This window comes from Rattus norvegicus, chromosome 10 (assembly GCF_021556685.1).
Source record: "Rattus norvegicus strain SHRSP/BbbUtx chromosome 10, alternate assembly SHRSP_T2T, whole genome shotgun sequence".
Lineage (NCBI taxonomy): Eukaryota > Metazoa > Chordata > Mammalia > Rodentia > Muridae > Rattus > Rattus norvegicus.
Genome location: NC_141543.1, coordinates 35,367,787 through 35,385,360, shown reverse-complemented (window position 1 = coordinate 35,385,360; position 17,574 = coordinate 35,367,787). Strand labels below are relative to the sequence as shown.

Here is a 17,574-nt window from a genome sequence, read left to right as displayed (position 1 = left end):
CTTTTTTTTTTTCAGAATCACATAATTATCCAGAGAGCGGGAAATGGCAAGTGACTTGGTCATTAAAGATAAAAAATATAGACTAAAGCACTCTTAAGAATAAAGCAAGCAAGGATACAGTCATGTAACTGTATTAAAACAGTCATTAGACCATTCCTATCTATTTTTTTTAATATGCTAGCTCATTTAGAAATGATTCCCCATAAAATTACTTAAGCTTGAAAGTTGTTCTTCAAACTCCGGAGGAGCTCTTGGCAGTGAGTGGGAGAGGGAGAAACATTCTTTATTGAGAATTCAGCCACCCATAGGGTTCCCATGCTCCAGAGGATGGCTCTGCTACCTAAACTTGGTAGGTTATTTAAAAAAAAAAAAAACAGACATGAGCCTGGAAAGAACATGTTGGCGGGATATAGAAAGAATGGGAGTGGGCAGATGGAGGGGGGTATTATCGTATGTCATTGGATGCCTGCATAAGAGTCTCTCAAAGACGAAGAAAAAAATTAAAGTCATATTCAAAGTAACAGATTCAAAAAGACTTTTAACATATTTGTCCAGAATCTTCTGAGTATTCAATGGGTATATGCTAAAGAAATACAGTTTTTGAAGCAAACAAAAATTATTGGAAAGGAAATTAGATGGATCAATTATTTATTTAAAGTCTACACATTAAATTAACTTTAATTCTATCTGTATCTTTGGGCCTTTATATATATGAAATAAATGATGCAAGTATTTACCTTTAACCATATACTCATTTTTATATCCTGTATTATGAAATTTCAAAGAGGTGCTAACTCAGAAATTGCCTTCCCAATATGTTTTCGGTTCTCTTTTTAATTTAGTTGAATTGATTTCATTTACAGTGTGATGTGGGTAGGCAGGAGCGTGCTGAGATACAGAGTACCAAGTTGGGAAAACTTGACACACTCATGAAAGTGTATTCGAAGACTACGGGGGGAAATATGAGAAAATGAGATAGGACCTGAAGCCGAACAGGGATGAAGCTGGGTTTCCAGAGAGCTGGTCTGTAACCTCAGCATGGAGATGCTCACACGCTCCTGAGACAAGTCATGTTGCCACTCTGGAGACCTCTCTTCCTCTCCAAGTAAAAAGGCCTTACTTTGTGTCTAAGACACATTCCTGCAGGCTTTGTAACTCTCCATGAGGTCCAGTAAAATTCAAGGCCGGGCAGAGTGTCCTGGGAAACTTGCTGTAGGTTATATACATGTGTCACTGCCATCCGTTCCTGAATATCCGTCATTCAGGGAGCAAACTCTGTTTCCCTGATAGCTGTCCCTCTCTGCTTTGCATGTGGAGGAGGGCAAACAGTGTGGACAGATAAAAAAGCACTATGGTGCTATTAAACCCCCCATTTCCGGGTTGGGGTTTCAAGTTGCAGAATTCCTTCCCAGGCCCCTACAAGCTGCCATTTACCTAATTCCATCCACCCAAAGTCTCCCTCTCCCTACCCAAGGGCAGCCTCCTTTCACTCTCCAAGAACTAGGTTCAAACAATACACTTCCTCTGGCTGAAGAGAAGAACATGCACCCCATGGGTGAGGCTAATTGGTTCATATGTAGCTATGGAGTCTTGGCTTTCCCAGCCTGAGCCTAGGGTACCACTAATCTTTAAATAGAGTTGTCCTACAAAATCACATGGCATCTAATGCCAAGCGCACACTGACTGAAACCAGACCCATACCGTGAGAGAAAGTCTGTTCAAAGCCTTGCGGAATTAAAGAACGATGGTTCAGAGCATTCCAGGTCTAATCTGGATAATTCTCTGCAAATATCCCGGGCGATTTTCTCATGTCTCTCCAGCCCCCATCGCTTTCACCATTGAATTTTATAACTTGACTTCTTATCATAAAATCAAGATATGCACATCAGCCCTAACCAATAGCTTTCCTATATGGTGATCCCTAAGAAGAAGGGTCTGTAGTCACAGAAGCTTGAGACATGTTGAACACCGGATCCTAAGGACTCGGGGTATGATGGGCACTCAAAAGTGATCCAAGGATAAGCTGAATATGTTTCATTTAATATTGACCAAAAGTAGAGGGGTAAAAATAATTTCATTCTCTCATGTGGCATGGGGCATCTATTAATACCCCTAAAAGCTAGAATTCCATGCAGCTATCTGGAAGATGCTGGAAGATGCCTTGATATAGACGTCTTGTTTGGAGCAAATACTAGAGGCTTGAGAAACTGAGAGAGAGAACTAACTGGAGATGCAGCAATAGGGAGAGTCAACGTCATGGCTAATTAAATTGTTCCCGTGCTATTCTAAGAATCCTTTTGCAAATGGGCATGGTATCTGTGTGCTGCCAGGGGTAGTCCAAAGGCAAGAAAAGAAAAAAAGAGAAGAAAAGAAAAGAAAAAGAAAAAGAGAAGAAAAGAAAAGGAAAGAAAAGAAAAGAAAGGAAAGGTCCCTCCTGCCCACATCTCTGTCTACTTCTGGCTCTAGTGGGGGAGTTCTGGGGAGAATACTCTAGAGAAAAGGAGCTGTCCTACAAGTGGTTTTAAAGAAGATACAATATAGAATCATTTCCAAGTGGGGAAACGGAGGTCCAGTCACCAAGACTGAATAAATCCCTATTTTCTGAGAAATAAGACTAGAGTTACTGCCCAGTTTTGATTCTTTTTGTCCACGACTAACCTCCATAAATCTACACCATTGCTTGGAATATAATCTGCCACTCCCCTATGCCCACCCCCACCCCCAACTGGCCAATCGCAAGGTTGCACTCAAAACAAAACAAACAAAACAGGCCAATTAAATACCTTAGAGTGCATCCTCCTTGTTATTTCTGTGATTGAAAAAAAAAAAAAAAGATTGTGACAGCCTAAAATATCTACCACAGAACCATCCAAACATAACTGGGACTTGATTGGTTTTCCGAACCATCTCCTTCCGACGCCTCTGTTCCCTCTGTCTTCTAGAACCTTGCCATGAATTGCAAGCCACAAATTTAATACTAGATTATATAAATGTTATGCAACTCTCTAATTTGTTTCATGGGAGCAAGTTGTCTTTCCAAGTAAAACAGCAGATCCCACAAAGCCTGACTTTAATTGCCTGTGGTACCTCTCCCAGTGTTAGACAACTGGCAGGCAAGCCAACTGCTACTCGTTGTTCTAAAACTGAAGGAATTCAGAAGAGATAGTGAAAGATGCTGATCTGTAGAGAACAGTAGCACAGGCCCCTCCCCACACCTCAGCCCTGTGAGTGGCAAAGCAAAAGCATCAAGCCCATTTCTGGTCAAGTTAAAAAAACAAAACAAAACAAAAGACTCACCCCACATTCGACATTAGCTCTCACCAACCCTGGCAGTTTTCCTCAATTTATACATAAACACTACAATGCATTTTCTTCTAAGTGATTGGGAGTGGGGAAGAAGACCTTAAGAATATGAGTCAAACAATTGGGTAAACGGAAGGACAGGGGATGGGGGAAGAAACAATAAAAAAGAGAACAAAAGGATGGAAACCGTAATCAGGAGAATACTGTGAGGGTGAGCACACACAGAAGGAGGCGCCCATGGAGTGCCACCTCTCCCTTTCCCAACCCTCAAGGGGCAGCAGGGAGCCGAGCTAAACTACTCATTTGCAAAAGATGATGCGGTTGGGGGAAGAGCACAGTTGAGGGTAAATTACGCTGGTCTTATTTTCTCTGACTCTTTCTTTCCTTTTTAATTCTTCAGCTAAAAAAAGACCTCACCTAATAGCATCAGCTGCTAACCTACATCACTATCTGCTTGCCCTGGCTCGCCTTCCTCAGTGCTCCAGCCCAGCAATGGGGTTGGGAATGGAGAGAAGATGTTTTAAAGAATGCTAACTCCAGATGATACGCGCTGGATTTTAGAGACGGCGTGCCCACCAATCATATGGTTAGGAATTGAGACATTGGATAAACAGGGACGCAGTTCTAGAGAAGGAGCCCAAGCAGGTTAATTGTCTTGCTCCTTGGCTACAACATGTGTCTTTTCTTTCATAAGGATAAATTCTCCATAGAAGTTAATGACTCCAAACATAACGTTAACGCACAGCTAGAAAACCAAGGTTCTTCCTCCATGAGAGTGTACATGTCACTTCCATAAGACTGGCTGATAGGGACCCAGCACGGGAAGAGGGTGTGTGCACAACTCTTCGGAGATAAGATCTTCAGATAGGGACCATGGTCCCCACTGAAGCAGAAGTCATTGTGAGGATGACCTCCTCGAGAGTTCAAGTGCTCTCCTTAGCATGGGAAGACTTAGTAGCCGACCAACTTACCAGCTGTTACCTAAGCTCCAGCTCCTGTCCCTGAAAGAGAACAGCACTGTGTGCAGCCGTCCCCAGACTGGCATGACAGCCATCACACACACTTGGCACGCTGCCTGGCTGGAAGTAGGGGCTCAAAGAATGGCAGCTACTTAGAGTGTGTTTTCCTAGAGCTTTTCCTAGGCACCAGATCTTACAATGTTGAGCTCTGATTCTATCCAATCCAAGCCTTGACTCCTAATTTATTTTGCTCCATCAAAAAAACAAAAACAAAACAAAACAAAACAAAAAAAAAAGGTGGCCACAAGGTTTCATGTTTGCTTCATTATCTTTTGTTTAAAGTTTATGATTAACTGCCATGGACACCTCCGCCGTGGCTCTCACTATGACTCTGCTATGGTATCACTTGGCTTATTCTGGACCTCCCCCACCCCCCACCCCCCCCCCCCGCATTTCCACTTTCTCTTATTGTTCGCTTGCTCAGATTATAGCTGTTCTTGGTAATAGGATGTCTACATCTTAAAGATTACACTGTATGGATCAGATCTGATGTCTTGCAGGACCTGCCTGTGACCTTGTTAATTCTACAAGGATATCTGCTAAATTCTCTTAGAAATCGCAGTATGAGGTTTTGCCAAGACAGAACTCCTAATTTAAGACATAGCTCCCTAGGACACTTCAGAGGAGGAGGAGAGCAAAGAACCAGCAGAGAGCCTGATGCTGTCCTCCTGGAGGCCACCTTGCCTAAGCAATGTGAAGCAGGCTCAGGTGCCCACATAACAGTGGCAGTGGGGACCCAAGGAAGGAGAAAAGTAGATACACTGTTCCTGTGGATGCTCCTTCTCATGTGCTCTGTGTGGTTTATTATATGGAAACAGATCCTCTGAAGCAATGTGGTTAGCCTATCTTAGATGCTAACCTGAGGTACAGCCTCCTCGAGCTGGGATAGGCACAAGACTCTTCAGGATACCTTGAATCAACTGTCTTTTGTTGAGTCTATGACACTTGTTGCCCGTTCTGATTCCTAATCCAGTCCCCATCTGATTTCCATGACACACATCAAAGGACCACCTTGAGTTTATTCTTTTCCATCCCTATCTTTCTTGATAAACCATTAAAAAAGTGACTGAAATGTTGAAGATGTGGGTCTCCAAACCCAGAAAAAAACAGATCTCATATAGGCCACCATTCCCGTCAGGCTGAGGACACCAGTGGGCAACAAAATAAACCGTGGAGATGATCCTTCTCCTGTGGTCCCTGATGCGTCCAAGGGAAAATGGAGTACAGTTGGCAGGACAGGTTTAGTAGACTTTTCCTGCCCAGAATGCTCCAGCTTAGATAACAGTTAGTTTGATGGACTGAGAGGCTGGTTCTGATTCAGTTCCATAAGAGCTTCAATGCTCTGGCCAGAGCCTTCAACTACCAAGGCTACACAGCACGCTGGCAAGGGCGACTGCTCATCAAGCGGATGGCTGCTGGTGCAAAGAGTGTGTGGATAGCTTTAAAATGGATGAGTTCCACTTTGGTCTGTTAGTCCAGAAAGCATGCCCGCCAACTCTCAGCTCATTCCCGTGGTCCCTCCAAGAAGAAAACAAATAGAGCATCTAGAAGAGCCAAATGGTGGCACCTGCTAAGACAAGCAGGACTGGAAGTCACCAAGCTTGGTTCCCACTCCAAGGCTGACCCTTACTTCTTTGTGTGGATATAAACACATTGGTCCTTCTGAACCCTCTGGGTCGCTACTCTTATTTGGACGGCTATTTATCTCTAAGGCTGAAGTTACTTAACAAGAAAAGCTACATCCAAGATGTCGTTGGTTGTCACACACAGAGAAGGGTGTTAAAATCTCTCAAGTGCTGAGCACAATACTTAGATCCCGAGACTCCATAAAATGGAACAGGTAGCAGTACTTAGAAAGCAAGGGGGATGGAGTGACCTCTGTGGTCTCCTGTAGTCCCAACTCTGCTTTTATTTTATACTTTGAGATAACTGGGGACTTTGAAGGATCTGGATAAGATACCTAGGCTCCAGACTTGATAACAGAGGGGTCTGTTTGTGATATCCTGAAAGAGTGATGCTCTTGTTCTGAGATCTTAAATAAATGCTAATGACATATCATCCAGGTCACATCACCACGCTGAAAGAACTGCACACACAGAACAGTCATGGTCACATGGTAGGTGTCACACTATAAAGTACATGAAAGCTGTATGCTCCCACTGTGGAAAAACCCAGGCCTCTTCAGGGTCCCCCAGTGACTCACTCTGGTCGAGAGTCACTGAGTAAGTCAGGAGCTCCCTGCCTTATGACTGACATATGAATAGGAGTCTCTGAAGCTCAAACCACAGTAGATTCCATCTATGGAATACCCACGCATAACTGACTTGCTAAAGTTTGGAGAGCGTTTCCTATAGATTTTATAACCTCGTATCGTCTTTCCACTTCCCATTACACAAAAGGGCCTTCACCCCCTATGGCAACCCCAGGAGGACAAACCACCAAACAGAGAGCTCTGGTGGTGCTCATGAGTTAGGTGGAAGTGATGCCAACAGTAAGCATTTGCTTCCTGGGGAAGTCAGTCCACCTTTCCTAGTTCCCAATGTTCTGTGGACTGGAGGAGGGCCACCCAGAGTGGGACCACTCAATCCTACACATCCTATTAGAAATTCAAGTATAGACAGTGTCTTCAACTAGACCAAGCTATTAGGTATTAATGTTCAGACAACACCTACCTCACTCCAGACCAGCATGGTACCGAATATGACCTGTAACCCATCAAAGAAATTGTCCCCTATGATGATCACAGTCGCGCCTCCCGTCGTCCATCCTTCACTCGGGCTGATGGCTTTGATACAGGGAGTAGCTGCTTTTCAACACACATGAAAAAGAGAAGGAGTCTGCTGTTAGAACCAAACTTTAATGATGGGAGACTTGAGAAAAAGGAAAAAAAAATCTTTTATCTTTTTAGTAACAGAAAGTCTCTCCAGATCTCAGCATTTCTTAGCCCTGTCAGGACCAGAATCCTGGGGGTGGGGGGGGGGGGCAACTTTAGTTTTCTTAAAGACATCCTTGTCATTGTTTCTATTGAGATGCACATATTATTTCACCCAAATCTTTATCAGCCTTGAAAGCTTGGGAAACTAAACACAGGAGGCAGCCTGAACTTAACGATGCTAGCGATTAGAATGCTGTGGAAGTCATAGCATTGCTTCAAAGCTCAAGGTGCTTCAGGAACTTGGAGCTGCTATGATCTTGGGTGACTATTCCTATCTGATGAAAAGCTAACGGGGCGTGCAGGAGGCTGGAGCAGGAAAGATCCTTGCTCCGCGCTTTTCTCTCTGTAACATTAACAGAGCAACAACCCTCACTGAGAATCACTGCAATTATTTTCAAGTACATGTCATGGGTACCATTTCATATTCCCAAAGTCGCAGGTCACTTGAGGTGAGTTATTGCAAACAAATAGCTGTGGCCTGGCTGAACAGCAGACTGTCTTCATGACCTTGGCTCTGTTGTGTTTCCTGGGCATGGAAACCCAGGGCTGACTTTTTCCAAGATCTTTTATCTCTCCTCTTTTTATTGCAAATGGTCTTTGGAGATGGGAAATAATTTGCAAATGTTGTCACTGCAAGCAGACTGGAGGTGGATGTCCTAGTGAGCATGGAGTACTAGGAACAGAACCACTAGACATACGTGGGCTGGTCAGATTATGATTCTGAAACCTCTCAGAAGGAACTGGATATCCCAAAGGATCTTTAACCCATCAGGACCATGCTGGCGCTCTGATAGTGATTACTGCCACAGACAGCACCTTAGCAAGCCTGGAAAGTGAATGAGATGTTTGTGCAAGAAGAGAGAGGAGACCGTTCTCTTTCATGAACATTAAGTATTCAAGGCGGACTTCCCAAACACTGACGCCAAGGAGAACAGCAGTTAATTCTAAATGTGAGTGGGAAGTGCTAGGAAAATAATAATAATTAGTATTGGACTTTGTCAAATTTGGCAGAGTCTTGTGTAATAAGCAAAAAAAAACATTAAGTTCATCCCAGCGGGACCAGTGTTCACGTGCCACCATACAAACAAGTGGGATGGCCTTGGTCCTCATTCAAATTAATCCTCAAAACCTTGCACAGAGAAGTCTAAAAACATCCAAACCAAACATTCGGTGTTGGCTGAACTCACAGGAACGCATCTGCAGCTGAAACGGGGCAGCTCGAGTATTTACTTTCCTGCATTTTAGCCCCAAACAAAGCAATTAATCAAGAACATATAAAGGATCTATGACTGGACTGCACAATCTTGCCCAAATTTTGCTACATGGGATTGGGGGGCGGATCGGTGCCTCAAGGGCATGAGACCTTTTCTTACAAAAAAGCTTCCTCAAAAACTTAAAATGTTGACAGCAATTGTTTAAGGGCCTCTGAGTCAATGACAGTACAATATAGGATTCCAAGCTGTTTATAAAACAGATATGTTACATTTAACAACTATGAAACATTCGTAATATATAACCATTTTGAAAACATTTGGTTACCATTATCCACTTTTTAAAAATTGATTTATAACTCAATATACTTATGTGCTAAGATCCCATACAAAAGTGTTAGAGCCCCATGTAGTTGAAAAACAACATGGGCTCCAGTGGTGTCATTAAATGCTGGGGCTGTGTTTGCCTGTGCAGAGTACAAAATGATCTTTACATTAGCGTCTATTAACCTTGGGGTTTCTGCTTTTTATTTTATTTTATTTTATTGAGATACAGACATAATTGTCCAGACAATCAATGTCTCTTCCAAACTTCTCACCATAGCAGAAAAGGACGTGGAAGGGCATATTTGAGTATCCAAAAGAAATTCGTCCATGGGAGAGGTTTGGCAATCACATGGTCAAGACCTGTTGACTTTGCATCTGACTCCTTTCTTTGTTTATCCACTTATTATTTATAAAGTACAAAGATTTTATATGTGCATCTTTGTGTGTGGGAGGGGGAGTCTGGGTGTATGTGGATGTGGGAGCTTGGAGGGGAGGGATACATGGGAGAGTAGAGTGTATGAGGGTATGTTTACACACACTTGCAAATACTTGAACTTAAGGAAAGTGGCCCTGCTTTCAAATACTAGGAACAGCTGTTCAGAAGCCAGAGGAAAGAACATTGAGCCCTAGTAAGGAACCAATGCCAATATTATCTTTCTGGATTTCAGAGAGAAAATTTTGAGAGGTAACAACAATACAAACTAATAAAAAAAAGAGTTCCAGATAATTTGAAAAATCATATATAGTGAACCTTCATATACATGCATGCGTGTGTGTGTGTGTGTAATTTCAGATTACACATGACCAGGTGTTCTAGACAAAGGTCTAGAAGACAGGATGTACATCAGTTGTCCACAGTGATTCCTTATGGAAAGGGAATATGACAGGATTGGGTTTGACAGAAAAGGAAGGCTGCTAATTTTTACTCTATTAACGTTTATATGGCTTGAGGCTTTTCCACTGAGCATATATTATAGTAATATACGAGGAAAGAGTTCAGTGAAGCAGGACACGTGGTGACATTTGTACTTTTGAGAGCAAATCAATACTAAAAAGAACTCAGTCAAGCACCTAATATCAGCTGGGCTGCTCAGAGACCCTGGGTCTCTCCTCCATCCCACTGGCAAGTTGTCTAAGGACGCTGGCCGGCCCTCCTGGCAGCTGTGGCCTCACCTGCCTCAATACTGATACCGGCTACTCTCAGAGGCAGGGAAAGAGTTCACTACTTTAGCACTCACCCTAGCTGGATTCAGCAGAATTTGAAAGTGGGGAGATTTACACAAGTTTAACAACCGCGCTGCGATCATCGATAGCAGTCTTTCTCCAAATAACCATTATGAAATAGGAAGTGAAGGAACAGATTTGAAAGCAGGACTACTTTTGTAAAAAAAAAAGAAAGAAAGAAAGAAAGAAAGGAAAAGGAAAAGGAAAGAAAAAGAAAGAAAGAAAGAAAGAAAGAAAGAAAAGAAAAGGAAAAGGAAAGAAAAAGAAAGAAAGAAAGAAAAGAAAAGAAAAAGAAAGAAAGAAAGAAAGAAAAGAAAAAGGAAAGAAAAAGAAAGAAGAAAGAAAGAAAGAAAGAAAGAAAAGAAAAGAAAAAGGAAAGAAAAAGAAAGAAAGAAAGAAAGAAAGAAAAGAAAGAAAGAAAACCAGAAAATTCATGGTTTAATTAATGAAAGACTCCTTTTCATCCACACATTTTCGCACTCTGTCCACAAGGGCAACAGACCCATTTCTGGTTCTAAATTTCATTAAAAATAAAAGTTTTCCCCCTTCTTTTCTTTAATGCCTCTCCCACCCCTAACCAGCCACCAAAGTCGAGATTTTCCTTCCTTCAAACTGTGACAATAGCATGATTACCCCACCAGTTTAGCATAATGGCTCTGAAATGCTCCTGGCACATCGCAGAATTAAAGTGGGAATTATTAGGTAGTGCCTCTTTGTTATAATGATCACTCCACAAATAAAAGCTCTTCTCCCAAAGGTACTGCAAGGCACAAAATGCTAATTCTGAAGATTATGTGTGCGCTTTTATTAAATATTACTATGCCCTGCCTGTTTGAGGGCCTCTCTGCTCTGATTGTTTTATGAGGACCATGTTAATGTCATTCTGTCTTGGTAACAGCGGGCACACATTTTAGCGTTTGTATGAGAGTTGATCAAAGGCCACGTGCTGGGGGAATTGCTGAGAAAACACGGACAAGCGATAAAAATCTAACAGATTAATTGGTTTAAATTTCATTTCAGGGTGTTGAACTTTGGCTCAGGACTTTAATACTACACCGTGAGTCAGGGCCTAATTACCAGATTTCCAATTTGCTTTTGAACAATAGCCACTGTGAGAAGAAAAAGGAAAGGAAGAATAAAAAAAAAAAAAAGAATGGGAAAGAGAGAAATCATTCAGCTTCCAGTACATAACGTGTGTGCAGACAATTGCACTTGGGGACATTTCTGATCACCTCTCCCACCTCCAGAACATGCATATTCTCTTCGAATCACTTCAGAAGGCAGAAGAAATCACCGATGCCCTCAGCAGTTTAAAACTGTCTGACTTATAGAAATCAATGCTACAGGATGCTGGCGCCTGCCTTCTCGCAACCAGGAGCACTGAGCTCTTGATCAGCAAGGTGAATTTACAAGCTCGGCCTCCAATAGAAATGACCTATTTCATTGATAGAAAGCCAGGGTCTGGAGAGCCGTGTTTACCTCAGGGTTTATGGGTGGCCTTGGGAATAAGGGTTAATTGAGCTCAGAGGTGCCTGCCCATTGAGATGAATTAGTGGTGTGTGTGCCGATCAGCAGGGTCCTGGGGCTGCTCTTGTGTTTGCCTCTGAGATCCCTTTGTGCTCTGACCAATGCCTCACTTATTAGGGCAGCCATAACGATGACCCAGCTTCAAGGTCTATAAGATCTCGTTTCCAAAATAAGCGTTTGGCCATCATTGTTGCCCCATGCCAGAAGCCTCAGTAGAGATGTGCTCTGTGGCTCTGTTCCCTCCTTTCCCATCTTTGTATATCACGGGGAAAAAAAATACTCTTATCAATTGGCAAAATTTACAACCTCAGGAAGTTTCAAGTCATAGTCTATGTCTCCTGCTGGAATTCACTGTGAACTGTGAAGTAGGTACAAGGTTGCTCTCTGGTTCCATTGTGTCTATGCATGAGACATGTCAGATGCATTTCGCTAATGGTCCACCAACCAGCCCTGTATGAACAAGCAATTCTAAGAAGCAGGTACCTAGCTAAGCCTCCCAGAGGAGGTGGCAAGAACAGCACCAGCTTTTATTGGGATCTTAGTGAAGACCGGTAATCCATCGGACATCAATTCTATCATTCTACATTTACCATTTAGTACAGTCATTTGCTCCATGGAGACTGAAGTAGGTTCCAGAGGTTGAGACCTCACAGATTTGACACAAAACTCACAGGAAGTGCCAACCCCATATCAGGTATTCTGTATGCTAGTTTCTACCATAACCATTCATCATCATCGTCGTTATATTATTATTGTTTTTATTATTATTACTATCATTATTATCATTGGTCTTCTGGTAACTGGAGTTCATTTCTTTACTATAGTGCCCTGTGTGTTCATCATTTGGAGTTTTTCTATTTTTATTATATAGAGTTTGTCTACGGTTTATTATCAAACCGTCCTAAGTGTTTTTAGCTACTTGCTAGTGGGTTAGCTGAATGGACTGACACTGCAACATCCCAAAGCAGAGCGAGTTATCGTCGTTTGTTTTCCTTCTTGAAGATAGTTGTCTGAAATGAATGCTCATCAGGAAATGTATCAGAACTGTTTCATATGCAGCATCTTTACTGTTAACATTCTAAGGGTGGATGCTTGGCAGAAAATGCAAAACCTGTAGGCTGGACTCTTTTAACTTTTAACGTATTTTTGTCTGTCTGTTGACGGTGAAGGGGGGGTGTTATACACATTCGAGAGTACACACGTAGAGTGTGGAGTGACCACAGGAGATTCAGCTCGATAGGACAACGTGAGGGGGTATGTTCTTCCCTTCCTCCATGTGGGTTACTTGTAATCAAACTTGTCTTTGTAAGTCTTGGCAGCAGCAAGCGCCTTTACCTGATGAATCATCTTGCCAGTCCGAGCTGAGCTCCTTCCAATGGTACCTTTGTGCGCTCATCAAACCTCTCTCCTGTGTATCTGCTGGGTTTGAATGATGCTGTGTTTGGGAGTAACCCCATTCCAGAAGCTCTTGGGCTATAGAGGATCCCCATTTCTACTCAGTGAGCCGTCTCAATAATCTGTCATGCTACTCGTTTGAGGGAAATGATTATTTTCCCCAACTCTTCCTTTGTTTCCAAGCAATCAATTAAAGACAAGAAGGGGACCAGAGAGAGGGTTTGACACTAGCTGGAAGGCTAGCCCTCTCCACCCTCACCATGCACAGGGTCTGTTATTGGGCCAAATGTCCTCCAACAGTGTGCCTGAGAAGTTAGTAGTCACTACAACACCACATTAGGCATTTACCACCCGCCAGGGGCGGACCCATGTGCAGAAGGCAAACACCACCACCACCACAGGTGCCCCCCAACCACAAGAAACACAGCCCTTTCCCAAAAGCTACAGCAACACACATGCTGCTCTGAGGAGTTACCTGGGTCTGGTTCTGCTTTTCTTTATGGTCCTCTGCAAACACAGGGTGTAGTTAAGTATTTTATCACTTATTAGAGTGTGTTTCATTTTGCTATTGATCTGCATTTACTGCTTTGTCTAGCAAAACATCTAGATGTTGCTTTGCAAAAGAATTATAGTATTTTATATACAAGAGTCTCTCTCTCTGTCTCTGTCTCTGTCTCTGTCTCTGTCTCTGTCTCTCTCTCTCTCTCTCTCTCTCTCTCTCTCTCTCTCTGTGTGTGTGTGTGTGTGTGTGGTGTTTGTCACTTTAAAGGGAAATGCACGCCATGATATAGAGGTTTCTCAATGCCAGATGCAATTAAACCTATTAAATATTCCATGAGGAAATCGAGACTTTCAAGTGCTTTGCATCCTTTATCCCAAAGTGACTTCATCTGGCAGAAAAAAAAAAAAAAAAACCCTTGCTCTGACAGCATTAATGGCTCTGAAAAAGGAGGAAAGGAGAAACCTCCCAGTCACTAGATGGAAACATTGCTCCAAAGACTGTTCCTATAAAGGCAGGAAGTGGTTCTCCTCCACTTGGCCCAAGAGATGCCACCTGCCAATCACAGACCCGGTCCACACGCTCTCCACTTCCTACTTAATTTTCTGCTTTCTTGTTTCTTTTGAGGTTCTGAGTGCCACCAGTGGGCACAGCAGAGCCTGAGCAAGAGAAGGGCATAAGTGTGGTCACAACTGTATTCTGGAACATTCCAGGGCAGCTGGTTCTGAATTTCTAAGTCTGTCTCTCTGAGATCCAGAACTCTTGTTCACTTTTGCTCTTCAGGGCTGTTTTACAATTTAGCTGTGGGGGAAAAAAATCTTGACATTTTGATGTGCCTATAACTTCTAAATTGCACTTGAAAGATTGTTGAAGGCTTTTGGATTTAATGACAGGCAACAAAGCATTGTTTCATAATATACAAAAATTGTTTGTTAAATACACACAGAAGCTCAGAATTTTGTGACTCAAGGAGGGCTGAATACACTCCATTCCAACTTGCATTTCGCATGTGACTCAGAATTAAAATGCACAGAATTCTAATTCTGAAACAGTGAAAGGCAAATGTCGCCACGAGCTCTCTCTCCTCCCCTTGTTCTGTGATTGTCAGCCACTCCATTGCTAAGTAATATGGGGAAATAGTCATGGAGGGTAGGCAAACCCTCAGAATGAATTATTCATGGATCCAATTGTGCTATTTGTCGAAGCAGTCATGAAACTGCTTGCCTCTGAGGACACCATGAGTAAATAATTCCCTTTTTTTCCCAACTAGGGAAACTTTTTTGCACAAAATGATTTTTACCCTTTTCTCCTAATTAACTTGCTGTATGAACAGTTTGAAGAAGGAGAGCCAAGGAGGCAGAGGAGTGGTAAACATCCCCACAAACACCCGATATTAAGGAAAGGGGAAAACCATTTCCAGATTGAACAACAACCACAATAAAATCATGTAGCCACTTCTTCAAGGAATACACTAGCCTTTATTCACAAGCAATCTTCCTAGGCTGGGAAAATCATAAAGTCAAATATGAACATGTCCAGTGGAAAATCTGTGACATTAATCTTGGCTAGAGTCGTATTTTTAACAGGACTTGAATGTGTGTGTGGGATTATCCAGATGGCCATACAGGAATCAGCCTGATAGGATTAAACCTTTATGCTGAACTCCACTCCATCTGTTCACCAAGGCTTGCCTTTCCTCAGCGGAATATGAATTTTTAGCTCTCTTGTGTCTGGGAGCAGGACTCAGGGTTCAGGGAAAGGAGAGACGCGTGCACGTGATTTGACATTACAGGAGTCTGGCTTGGTTCACATGAAAAAAAAATGCGCTAAAAAGTTTAAAAGCATTTCAGACCTACTCTTTGTTTTTGGCCCCAAGGTTTCTTCTCCTTACTGAATTTTAGGGTTTATTTAATGTACTGTCAGCCTAGGTATGGATGGGGACATTTGCCTGAAAAAGCAGAATAGGGAGATGAGTGTGGTGACATGTATACAGATGATGTATGTTGCTGAATGGATGACTCGGACAGAAAAGAGTCACCTGGGCTTTCCCCAGCCCTCACTACAAGAGGGTTAGTATTAGGCGTTTTAAAACCAATTAGAGGCTACTATTCTCATTGTCATTTCTGCCAGATTTTTGTATGTTTCTTGGAATAGATTTTGTATGTTTCTTGGAGTACTTTTTTGGCCTGGGGAGGCTGTAGTTTATAGATCCATCTTGAATAAACTGAATTTAATTCAGTTGATGCTCCTTGCGTATCCTCAGACACAGTAGCCAACCAACTTAGTCTTTCAACTAGACCAGTTGGATTATGGGAGCACTCAGGTTAGTAGCCGGGGAACCACCAAAAGGCACTGCCTGTAGTGGGTCTAGAATTACCACCTCTGCCTCAATGATGAACCACCTAGAGGAGAGGGGCTATGACAAACTTCCCAGCTACACCTGGTATGAATATATGGCTACATTACATGAATGAAGGATCTTAAAGAGCCTTGCTCATCAGCCACTTACAGCAGTCACATGACCAGTAGATGTGTTTGTATGTTCGTGAAGAGAACTGTGACAGACACCTGCCATGGGCATTGGCCCTAAAAGCAGAAGGGCCCCAGAGTAATCTAGCACCGGTCTATGGACATCCCATCCACTCTTTCACAGTCATTCCACACATGTGGCTGTGGACACAGCAGACCATCAAATAAGTTAGCCTTTCCAGATACAGGCATGGCTGTTGTGTCTAAGTAGTTCCCTTCCCTGAACAACTTACAGGGCAGAGCACAGCGAAACTTCCTATCCAGACTTTAGTATGCTGCTAGAATGTGTGCGTATACTCTTTGATCTCAATTCACAAAAATTATAACTAGGGGATTAGGGGTGGTTCCCATTCTGGAAATAGATGGTTCTAAGTTGTAGACCCCACCACCACACCACCACCATAGCCATACACCACAAACACACACACACACACACACACACACACACAAAATCTACTCCTGTAACATGGACATGTACACATATATAGGCTCAGAGTTTACCCTTCATATTTTATTATCCATGAGGCTAATTCACTGTAATTCAACCTCATAATTTAACCTGTTTAGCCCGATGTAGGAGCCACCATCCACAAATAACTTATTTGATGTTTGATTAATATGAAAATTTCTCTACTTTCTCATATTACTCATATTGCCAGAGGTGAGGAGTTACTGGACAAAAACACTGGTAGAACTTCATCTTCACAGTGTTCTATCAGACAGCACGGATCTTGGGACCACATTTAGATAACTGAGTCTCTAACGGTTAATCATAACTGCCAGTTCTGAGGTACCCTACACATTCCAGGAGAGCTGCTAGGAGTGATACCTTCAAATCCTGCCAAAAATGACTACAAAACAAGCCCTCACAGGAGCAGGCAGGGAGTTAATTCGACAGGAAAAGGACACATGAAGTAGATATAACTGCTGACCTTGGAGTATATGGACCCTGCCTTAGCAGCTCTTTAATTTATAAGAAGAATTTGCATCCAGATTTTTTTTCTATATAATCTTACTTTTGTCAGAAACAAAATTCTAACTAAAGTTAGTCGAAGAAGTAATGAGATTCACTGGGACATTTGCAAACACACATGTCATTTTAATCTGGTCCTATTTGTGACCCTCACTTACCACCCCTTCATTCTACCATGCCACCCTCTTGCTAATTCAAAATATTATGCAAAACACAGCCCAAGCCAACATAGGACTAGAGGCTAGATTCCTACCCATAATCCACCAGGGCACCAAGCCTATGACTCCTCCCCAAGTCAGTAATTAATTCTGAGTCTCTTGCTGCAGTGACTAATGCTGCCCTTGACTCATCAAACAATAAATGTAAAGCAGAGGCACGTGCATGCATCCTGGTTCAGCTTTGCTCCTAGAGCCAGCAGCAGCTCCTGAGCCCGTCTTCACACAACTTCTGTATAAGCGGTTGGGCAGAAGTGCCCTGGAGAATTTCCGCTGCCATTATGCAAGAGAGCATAGATAGTGACTTTTTAAGGAACCTCAGTTTTGTACTTGAGCTGCCTTTTCAACCTTGCCCAGCTTTTCATAAGCGACGGGCCCTGCTTTTCGCCGTTGCAAATAACTCCCTGTTTGTACTTC

At 42.6% G+C, this 17,574-nt stretch overlaps 1 protein-coding gene across 22 annotated transcripts in view; it reads right to left on the bottom strand.

Annotated features, from left to right (window-relative positions):
• The window catches only part of Ebf1 (EBF transcription factor 1), a 389,987-nt gene that overhangs the window by 92,531 nt on the left and 279,882 nt on the right, over window positions 1-17,574 (bottom strand). For 11 of the 22 annotated variants that reach the window (XM_087569389.1, XM_087569400.1, XM_087569384.1 and 8 more), the window contains one exon: window positions 6,995-7,125. In XM_087569389.1, the coding sequence (XP_087425515.1) occupies window positions 6,995-7,125 (131 nt within the window). 22 annotated transcript variants of the gene reach the window in all.